At 38.1% G+C, this 11,523-nt stretch overlaps 1 protein-coding gene across 1 annotated transcript; it reads left to right on the forward strand.

Annotated features, from left to right (window-relative positions):
• Window positions 1–1,799: 1,799 nt before the first annotated feature.
• Window positions 1,800–2,246, forward strand: LOC107640910 (uncharacterized). Its single transcript, XM_016344415.1, has one exon. It carries the CDS (start codon window positions 1,800–1,802, stop codon window positions 2,244–2,246), a length of 447 nt encoding a protein of 148 aa, XP_016199901.1.
• The last annotated feature ends 9,277 nt before the right edge of the window (window positions 2,247–11,523 follow it).

Raw genomic sequence — 11,523 nt, forward strand, 5'->3', positions numbered from 1 at the left:
AGAGTTTTGGCTTCATATACATTTGCTAATCTAAGGCATTGTGGGAGTAGCATCCTTACCCCAAATGTCAATGCAAACAAATTTGAATTGAAACTCCAACTCATCACTTTGGTACAGAACAATTGCTCATATGGAGGAAGTCCACTAGAAGATCCAAATCAATATTTATCTACTTTTTTTAGGATCTGTGACACAGTGAAGTCTAATGGTGTGCATCCAGACATATACAAATTGTTTCTGTTTCTATTCTCATTGAGGGACAAGGCTGCTCAATGGCTTGAAGCCTTCCTACAAGGAAGCATCACTAGCTGGGAGGATCTAGTGAATAAGTTTCTAGCCAAGTTCTACCCACCTCAAAGAATTATCAGATTGAAGACAGAGGTGCAAACCTTCACACAGATGGATGCAGAATCTCTCTATGAGGTATGGGAGAGATACAAGGCCTTTATTAGAAAATGTCCCCCTAAAATGTTCAATGAATGGGACATACTTCAAAATTTCTATGAAGGATTAACTTTGAAAGCTCAGGAAGCATTAGATCATTCAGTAGGAGGCTCATTACAATTAATGAAGACAGTAGAGGAAGTCCAAAATCTCATTGACATGGTGGCAAACAATCAATACTTCTTTGCTCATCAAAGGCAATGCCAACTAGCTCAAAGAAAGGGAGTACTAGAGTTGGAAGGAGTGGATACTATCCTAGCTCAACACAAGGTGATGCAGCAGTAAATCCAGCAACAATTTGAGCAGATGGCTAAGAGGATTGACAGCTTACAAGTTGCATCAGTGAATGTCACCAATCAACCACCAACTGGGTGGGGACAAAATAAGGAAAATGGTGAAGATCAGCAGCAAGAACAAGTGAACTACATGCACAACCAAGGATCCAGCCAGAATGAATTTTATGGAGATATATATAACCCCTCTTGGAAGAACCACCCAATCTTAAGATGGGGAGATAACCACACTCAAAACCAGCAACCCTGGCAGAAGAATTCAAACCAAAACAACTCAAGAAACACAAATAACCACAACCAGCAAAATACTAACGCCAATCCATATAGAAACCCTCAAAACAACTATCCAAATTCCAGCTATTATCCACCCAATAACCCAGCCACTAACCAAAACACCTACCATCTACCTTCAACACCCCACACCCAGCTACAAATACCACAAGATACCCAAAGAATCTCAAACTTAGAGATATTAATGGAAAAGATGATGAAACATCAGGAATTAACAAGCAAGAATCAGGAAGCCTCAATGAGAAACTTAGAGAGGCAGATTGGGCAACTGTTCAAGCAAGCAGTGATTGAAAGGCCAACAAGTTCACTCCCAAGTGATACCATTCCAAATCCTAAAGAAGAATGCAAATCCATCCAACTGAGGAGTGAAAGAACAAGGTGAATAACAAAAAGCCTATGGACAATGACAAGGCCACCAGCAAGCATGATGAAGCCAACAACAAGGAAGAAGCTGTACTTAACAAGCAAGATCAAGAGAAGCTTAAAGAGAAAGATGACCAGCCACAAAAATTAAGGAAAGGGAAGCAAGTGATAGAAGAACCATCTCAAGGACAGAAGTAGTTGGAGAAGACTTTCACACCTCCCTTGCCATACCCTCAAAGGTTCAACAAGGAGATCAAGGATCAGCACTTCCTTAAATTCCTTGAAGTCTTCAAGAAATTGGAGATTAATATCCCCCTGGCTAAAGCATTAGAGCAGATGCCTCTATATGCAAAGTTCTTGAAAGAGCTTATCAATAAAAAGAGAAGTTGGCATGAGAAAGAAACCATTATGCTCACTGAAGAATGCAGTGCTATGATCCAAAGAGGTATCCCACCAAAGCTTAAAGATCCAGAGAGCTTTGTGGTTTCACACACCATAGGCAAGATGACGTTAGAGAAAGCTCTCTGCGATCTAAGTGCTAGTATCAACTTGATGCCCCTCTCAATGATGAGAAAGCTTGCCATACAAGAAATCAAACCTACCAGGATGTCATTGGTGATGGCCGATAGATCAATCAAGACACCCAATGGAGTTGTGAAAAATCTATTAGTGAAGGTTGGAGAGTTTATCTTCCCTGCAGACTTTGTGATCCTAGACACAGAAGAGGAAGGAAACAACTCAATTATCCTGGGAAGACCATTTTTAGCTACAGCAAGAGCTATTATCGATGTAGAAAAGGGAGAAATGATCTTTATGGTGCACAATGAGCAAATGGTCATCAATGTTTTTAAATAATGCAACATCTCCCTGAGCAAGAGAACTACATGAAGGTGGATATGATAGAGGGTCTGGTAGAAGAAATGTTAGAAGCCAATTGTCATAAGCAACAGAAAGAAGAAATGGAGGAGGAGTTACTGGAAGATGACAACCAGGAGGAACAAGGAGAAAAAGTGGTAGAGATCTCTATTGAAGACAAGGAAAAGGAAAAGACAAAACAAGAGTTGAAGCCTCTTCCCCCTCACCTCAAATACGTGTTTCTTGGAGAAGCAGAGGCCCTGCCAATGATCATAAACTCCTCCTTGAATATGGAAGAAGAAGCAAAGTTGATTGAAGTGTTAAAAGCTCACAAGACAGCCTTGGGTTGGACAATTAAGGATATCAAAGGCATCAGCCCTGCCATTTGTATGCATAAAATTCTATTGGAGAAAGAGTCAAAACATGTGGTTCAACCCCAAAGAAGACTTAACCCAACCATGAAGGAGGTGGTTCAAAAAGAAGTGATGAAGCTATGGAATGCTGGGATAATCTTTCCAATCTCTGACAGCTCATGGGTGAGTTCGGTTCAAGTTGTACCAAAGAAGGGAGGAATGACAGTCATCTCCAATGAGAAGAATGAGTTAATTCCCACAAAGACAGTGAATGGATGGAGGATGTGCATAGATTATAGAAGACTGAATGATGCTACAAGGAAAGATCACTTCCCTCTACCCTTCATTGATCAGATGTTGGAGAGATTGGCAAGCCATGCTTATTACTGCTTCCTGGATGGGTATTCCGGGTATAATCAGATAGTGGTGGATCCCAAGGACCAAGAAAAGACCTCCTTCACATGTCCATTTAGAGTTTTTGCCTACAGAAGAATGCCATTTGGGCTATGCAATGCCCCAGCCACCTTTCAAAGGTGTATGCTTTCCATTTTCTCTGACATGGTGGAAAAGTTTTTAGAAGTCTTTATGGATGATTTTTCTATCTTTGGCAATTCATTTAACACTTGCTTGCATCATTTAACTCTTGTTTTGAAAAGATGCCAAGAAACTACCTGGTATTGAACTGGGAGAAATGCCATTTCATGGTTACTGAAGGGATAGTTCTTGGGCATAAAGTGTCAAGCAAAGGTATAGAAGTTGATAGAGCTAAAATAGAAATCATTGAAAAGCTTCCTATACCTGTTAATGTGAAAGCAGTAAGGAGTTTTCTTGGGCATGCTGGTTTTTACAAGAGGTTCATCAAAGATTTTTCAAAAATAGCAAAGCCATTGAGCAATCTGCTAATGATTGATAGCCCTTTTTATCTTTGATAACAGTTGCAAACATGCCTTTGAAACTTTAAAGAGAAAACTCATTACAGCATTATCACACCTCCTGATTGGAAATTACCTTTTGAACTTATGTGTGATGCAAGTGACTTTGTAATTGGTGTTGTGTTGGGGCAAAAGAAAGACAAGCTGCACCATGTCATATATTATGCTAGCAAGGTGTTAAATGAAGCACAGAAAAATTATACCACCACTGAGAAAGAGCTTTTGGCAATTGTATATGCATTTGATAAATTTAGACAATACTTGATTGGTTCAAAGATTATAGTGTACACTGACCATGCTGCTCTCAAGTATCTAATGTCTAAACAGGATTCAAAGCTAAGGCTTATTAGGTGGGTGCTGCTGCTACAAGAATTCGACATTGAAGTGAGAGATAGGAAGGGGAGTGAGAATCAAGTAGCAGATCACTTGTCAAGAGTGCCACAAGAGACCAATCTAGATACACCACAACAAGTGAATGAAAAATTCCCTGATGAGCATCTTTTCCAAGTTCAGCAAGTACCTTGATTTGCTGACATAGCAAACTACAAGGTGGGAAGGAAGGTACCTCAAGAATTTTCCAAGCAACAAGTAAAAAAGCTACTCAATAAAGCAAGGAAGTTTTTGTGGGACGAACCTTTCTTATTCAAGAGACGCTCTGATGGAATGATTAGGAGGTTTGTCCCTGAAAATGAAATGAGAGATATATTGTGGCATTGTCATGGTTCAGCTATGGTGGATACTTTGGACCAGAAAGAATAGCTGCTAAAGTACTGCAGAGTAGATTCTATTGGCCAACCTTCTTCAAGGATGCCAGAGAGTTTATTCACCAATGTAATGAATGCCAAAGAGCTGGAAAATTGACAAGAAGGAATGAGATGCCTCAGAACTACATCCTAGAAATGGAGCTATTTGATCTTTGGGGCATTGATTTCATGGGCCCGTTCCCTCCCTCTTACTCTTTCAAGTACATTTTGGTAGCAGTAGAGTATGTCTCAAAGTGGGTGAAAGCCATAGCCACAACCACATGTGATGCACAGATTGTCCTTCAATTCCTTATGAAGCACATTTTCACTAGATATGAAGTGCCCAAGGGTCTTGTCAGTGATGGTGGTAGTCATTTTTACAACAAGCAGATGGAGAAACTCCTTCACAAATATGGAGTGATTCATAAAGTAGCCACACCATACCACCCTCAGACTAATGGCCAGGCTGAGTTAGCAAATAGGGTATTGAAGAAGATTTTAGAAAAAATAGTAGGAAGCACAAGAAAAGATTGGGCCAGGAAGCTAGAAGATGCACTCTAGGAATATAGGACTGCATTCAAAACTCCTATTGGAAAGTCCCCTTTTCAGCTGTTATATGGCAAATCTTGTCACCTCCCTGTAGAGCTTGAGCATAAAGCTTTCTAGGCCACTAAACTCCTCAACCTTGATTCTCAAGCAGCGGGGGAGAAGAGGCAACTGCAACTAAATGAGTTGGATGAGTTTAGGCTAGAAGCTTATGAAAATGCTAAGATATACAAAGAAAAAGCTAAGAGGTGGCATGACAAAAAGATCTCAAGGAAGGAGTTCAAACCAGGACAGCAAGTACTCTTATATAACTCCAGGCTTAAAGTCTTCCCTGGCAAGCTCAAATCCAAATGGACTGGTCCTTACTTGGTGACAAAGGTTTTCCCCTATGGAAGCCTTGAATTGCTAGATGAGGCAACAAAGAGCCATTTCACAGCAAACGGTCATAGGGCAAAGCATTACTTGGGAGGCCAATGGGACAAAGAAAAGGAAGTTCAGAACCTGAGCTGAGAGAGAATGAAGGATGTCAAGTTAGTGACATTAAAAGAGCACTTGTTGGGAGGCAACCCAACTAGAGGTAGTTTTCTTTTCCAACTATTTCAATAAATAGGTTGAGTAGTCTTATCTGTATTGCAAGGAGCTAAGTTTGGTGTTGCACACCAAAACAATTCAAGGGAGAATGAAGAATGTTAAGTTTGGTGTTCCACCAAAATCTCATTTGAAAACACATTTTCACCTTCTGCATAATCAGTTGCTAGCTCCAAGCAATCAGAGAAACTATTTAGCCATTGTTTGTTTTCCAGTTTTAGTTTTGTGACCTTCAGCAAAGGCACAAGGTTTCACACACACACACACACACACACACACACACACACACACACACACACATATATATATATAACCAGTTGCCTAAGGGCTTGAGAAACAAGCAACTTCTAAGGATTATGCAGGAAAACATTCAACCTATGGAGGGAGTCTGCATCATTGTCCAAAGGAAGTACAACAGAGAGAAATAATGATGACAGAAGGAAAAGCTGATAGACATTCCCAACAAGTTGTATTGACACTTAATCCTTGTGCTTTGAAGTATTTTAACTTGGGAATTCCTATAGGTCTTGCTGAAGTATTCAATTAGGTGCAAGTGTAAATGTTTGCTAAGAATGCTAGCCTGCATAGTATGCTCCTCATAACTCATCTGCTTAAATTCTGTTTTGTTTCCATTCTGCATAAATAAAAGAAAAATGTTTGATTTAGAAAAGTGATTGTCCAATATTGTAGAAATTAGAATGAAATTCAGTGGTGGTACTTGTTTGATTTAATGATTAGCTCAATAACAAAAGCTGCATAATAACATGTTCTTTGAAGTGTGAATTACTTTGCTGCTATAAAGTCTGTTATCAATGAATATCCTTTGAGAATGAAGCCAAATAGGAAAGAAAAGAAAAAGAAAAGCCAAGAATGGGCAAAGAAACAAACAATAAGGCTAGACACCAATAGCTTGGACCCTAGGACATATTACTGTGGTGTTTTTGTACTAGGATATGCTTGGACAAGTAGGTTCTGAGGAGTATTTCAAAACTTGGCCACTTGGATCAACTGATCTGGGATTGCCAACCGAAAGTCCACTATCAAGAGCAACCTAGCTACAAAGCATTTAGTAATCCAAAGAGATGCTGGGCATCAATGTTCCTAAGAAGAAATTGTGAGCCATGTGTCTGTGGTGAAGAAATGTTGAGCAAAATTTAGCCAAAAGGCTGCTGCAACATTTGCCACCAAGCCTTCATTAAAGAATAAGCTTTCAAAAGCAAAAGAAAGAAAGAAAAAGCTAAGAGGGATCAATCAAAAGCAAGGCATTATAGCAGCAAATCTAGTGAACCCTTGAGGAAACATTTCTTATCTATCAGCAAAGAATAAATGAGCTACATTTGTCTGCATAAAATCCCATGAACCAAGTTCAATTATCTGCTAAATAAAGACATGCATGCATCTCTGTTTCATTTCATTTCTTCTTATGTTTAGTGCTTGCTTGGAGACAAGCAAGATTTAAGTTTGGTGTTGTGATGACAAGTCATCTTATGCTAGCTTTTCAAGCATTTTTCACTTGTTTTATCAGGTTTTATACACTTTCTTGCATTATAAGTAAGTGATTTGGAGTGAATTTGCATGGTTATGTCAATTCAAGCAATCATCATTCATTTAGCACAAAATCACATGGTTTAAGCTATAATTAGTTGGTTTTTGAATGATTTAAAAATTTTGTAAATTTGGTGATGCTTTGATTGGTTGTTTTGATTACTTGTAGGTGAAAAAATGATGAAAAAAAAAAGAACCTTAGAGCACGCTTTGGACCTTAGGCCACGCTTTGAAAAGCGTGACCCAAGGCACAAAAGCGTCACGCATCAAGAAAGAAAGGGTGAAGCGCTCTCTAATTGAGCGCAGTGCTTTCTATTTGAGCACCCAAACCAAGCGCCCAGCACCAAAGTGACAAGGCCAAAGAAACAAAGGCATGGCGCTACGTTGATGGACCAAACGGAGCACCACAAGGATGCCAAATTACAAGGGTAGCGCTCACTTGAATGGAGCACTACGTTAACAAATTTGCCTTTTTCGTGGCCTCCCCATGAAGAAAGCAAGGTGCAATATCAAGAAATGGGGCAGCCAAGGTTCGAACCAAGCACAAGGGAGTGCTATGCGCTACACCAAGCAAGGAAGCATCCAAAATGGCCTCACCAAGGCTCGAAGAGGGAGCCTCACTCAAAGCAAAGGGCGCTACGTTAGAATACCTAACTGAGCGCTACTTGGGCATGAAGAAATTGGCAAAATGGGTTCACCAGGACTCGAAGTGAAGACCAACTCAAAAGCAAAGGAGTGCTGCGTTACCTTACCAAAAGTAGCGCTATGAAGAGGCTTGGTTCGAAGCCTGGGAAGAGCAAATTGAGCGCTACATTATTTGAGCTAACTGAGCGCTTCCCTGGGAGGTGTCCCTGAGCCCAATTTCAATTAAATGCCACCTTGGATCAAATTCTTCACCAATTTGAAAGAGCCCACTCCAAATTCTAAAATAAAAAATTAGAAAGTGTATAAATAGGACTTAGTTTGATTTGTGGGGGACCTTATTTTCATTTTTTTTAGTTTTACCTTTAGCTCATTTTTACTTTTTAGCTCAATTTTAGTTTTCATCTTGAATTTTGGGAATTGGGATTGAGATATGAGTTTTCTTACTGATTGTTCTTGCTTTGGCAATTTCTACTTTCTGTTTTAAATTTTGGATTGAGATTGAAGAAGTTCTGTTTCAATTCTTGATCTGAAATTCATCTTTGTTCTTCTTCTGCATAATTCTAATTTCATTTGCTGTTTTCATTTCTCTTCTTCTGCAACTTTTGCTTTTCTGTTTTGGATCTTGAATTGAGATTGAAGAGCTTCATTGATTCAAATTCTGAGAATCATCTTCCACTCTTCCTCTCAATTGATCTGAGGATTGGGTTTTAATCTTCTCTACTGTTTTTAAATTTCATTTTCCTTTGCAATTACTTTTCTGTTTGATCAAGAGAGCAATTGAGATCTAGATCTGCTTTCTAATCTCATTTCTCTTCTTCGATCTTCAATTTCTCCTTTAGATTTCACAATTGAGCTAAGTTTACTTTTTGTTTTGTTCTTCAAGCAATTTTACCTTTCTGTTTAGATTTTCTGCAACTTATTTCATCTTCTACTTCTCTGATTAATTCCTCTTTACATTCTCTTGTTGAATTCTGAATCCCAGCTCCCACATCCCTTTACTATTCAAGCAATTTACATTTCTTGCACTTTAAGCTTCGGTTATCTACATTTCTTGCAATTTAAGCTTCAGTCATTTACATTACTTGCACTTTAAGATTCAGCTCTTTTAATTTTTTACAATTTAAGTTTCATGTAATTTACTCTTCAGCACTTTTCTTTTCTGTCAATTTCCCCTCTCCCTTTTATTTTCATGCAATTTAGCTTCTGCTATTCAAGTTTCACTCAAATCATCATCTATTTGCTTAACTAAATTCATCACCTAACTAAAATTACTTAATCCATCAATTCCTGTGGGATCGACCTCACTCATGTGAGTAATTACTACTTGATGTGACCTGGTACACTTGCCGGTGAGTTTAGGTGTTGGAATCTCATTTCCAACCCATCAGGCCACTGTGTCTGTTTTCCCTTTCGAAGACAAGGGTGACCTTGAAGGCCCTTGGCATTGTTGACAAACGGATTTTTGCTAGTAAAGAATTCACAAAAGTAATCACGTTGTAAGTATAGTTTCTAAACCAACAAAGAATCCTTTCGTACAAAAACTTGTTTGTCACTAAAGCAAACCCAATAAAATTAACAACCGAAGTATTTAAACCTCGGGTCGTCTCTCAAGGAATTGCAGGGAGGTGTAATTTATTATTGGCTATGGGATTGCATCTTTTTGGGTTTTTAAATGGTTGAACAAGGAAATAAAAGGTAAGAAATTAAATAAATAACTAAGAAAAGCTCTTGGCAAGGTATGAGAACTGGACGTCCTATCCTAGTTATCCTTATCAATTGTGATGAGAATTGTTCATTTCTCCCACTTATTTAACCCTTACCGAATAAAGGAAAGTCAAGTGGTCTAATCAATTTGATTACTCATGTCCTAGTCAACTCCTAAGGAAAGACTAGCTTTAGAGGGATCCAAATCAACCAGCAACTGTCAATTAGCAATCAACAAAGGAGTTTGATAACTCAAGAGTCTTCAATTTCTGCACGTGGCGCATGTCACACGTACGCGTCGTTTGGCAAAATTCCTTGTCACGCGTACGCGTCAGTCATGCGTACGCGTCGCTTGTCTTCTGCGCTAGTCACGCATACGCGTCGCCCATGCGTGCGTGTCACTGCCAGCTTCTCAAAATTTCATTTTTCACGTTCCTTCCACTTTTGCATATTTCTTTTCCATCCTCTAAGCCATTCCTGTCATATAAAGCCTAAAAACACTCAACATACATATCACAACATTGAATGGTAATAAAGGATAATTAAAATTGATAGTTTAAAGGCCTAGGAAACATGTTTTCAATTATATCACAGAATTAGGAAGGATTTGTAAAACCATGCAAATTATATGAATAAGTGAGCAAAGAATTGATAAAAACCACTCAAATCAGCACAATATAAACCATAAAATAGTGATTTATCAATGTCCCCACACTTAAACATTAGCTTGTCCTCATGCTAAGCTCAAGGAGACAAAAGGATGAATAGGGAAAAGTAAGACTCATGAGATGCAACCTATGAATGCAACTATATACTGAGATGATTTTGTCTACTTGGTTAAAAGTAAATAAGTTTCTTCAGACAAACATAAATCAGATTCCACTAATTCGAATCGTACAATAAAAGACAAGTAAGCTTGTAAGAAGATAGCTCATGAAAGCAGGGAACATAAAATCAAGCATTGAACCCTCACTGGTAGTGTATATGCACTTTAATCGCTCAAGTGTCTAGGGTTAATCACTCTACTCTTCTCTAGTCATGATTTCTAGACTTTGTTCTTCATCTAACCAATCAACAAAAATTTAGTATACCAATGCAAACATCATGAGGTCTTTTTAAGGTTGTAATGGGGCTAAGGTAAGGGTGAGGATATATGTATGGCCAAGTGAGCTTGTAAATTGAATCTTTGACTAACCTAAGCTCTCACCTAAAATACACACACTCTATGTAATTTCAAAATCATGCCTAGCTACCCAGAATTCCCACTTTTGTATCACATACTCATGTACCAAATTTTTCTTAATTTTATCACATATACATTGATCTTTTATTAAACTTAACATTGGGGTAATTTTGTCCCCTTATTTAATTACTTATTTATTTGAATATTTTTTTTTAAATATAAAAGTAAACATAGCATATCAATGCACATAGATTTTTAATTTTTCTGGTCTCACATGAGTAGGTACCCAAATTCCCAATATTTTGTCAATGAAACACTGTACACTTTCATCAACCCAAGTTCCCACAGTTCTCCACACTTAATTGACGCACAATCTCTATCTTAAGATAACCAAAGATTCACTTGGGGTAATTAATTATTTTTCCGCTTAAGGCTAGTGATGTGGTACAATATAGAACAAAGGGGGATTAAAAGGCTCAAAGTGACAAACAAAGGTGATTGAAAGGGTAGCTATTTGGAATAAGTGAGCTGATATCAAATGATGGCCTCAGTCATATGCAAGCATGTAAATACACTAAACAATGGACATATAGAATGGAACAAAATATAGATTACAATCATAGAGAATAAGGCACACAAGAATAAAATATTATGGTTAAATAGTGTAACCATGTAATTAAGCTCAAATCTCACAGGTTGTGTGTTCTTAGCTATAACCTATGTTACAAATTACAATCCTCAAACAAGTTTAACAAAAAATTTCAATTTAAATTAGTGAAATACTATAAAAAGGGTATTGAAAAAGAAAATATTACTTCAACTAAGTAGTGGTGGAAGAACATGCACAAAATCAAACAAACATGCAATCAAATATGCAAATGCAACAACTAATTTAACAAAGAAAATTAAACATTGGTGTTGAGAAGGAAATAGCTAACCCACGGAAGTCGGTACCGACCTCCCCACACTTAAAGATTGCACCGTCCTCGGTGCATGCTAAGATGTGCAAGTGGACGGGTTGCTACAACTGACGCTTTT

Source organism: Arachis ipaensis, chromosome B5, assembly GCF_059453495.1.
Source record: "Arachis ipaensis isolate K30076 ecotype BB chromosome B5, ASM5945349v1, whole genome shotgun sequence".
Lineage (NCBI taxonomy): Eukaryota > Viridiplantae > Streptophyta > Magnoliopsida > Fabales > Fabaceae > Arachis > Arachis ipaensis.

What these genes read in the sequence shown, in the direction of transcription:
- LOC107640910 (XM_016344415.1), top strand. Translation starts at nt 1,800, where the DNA reads ATGCTCACTGAAGAATGCAGTGCTATGATCCAAAGAGGTATCCCACCA.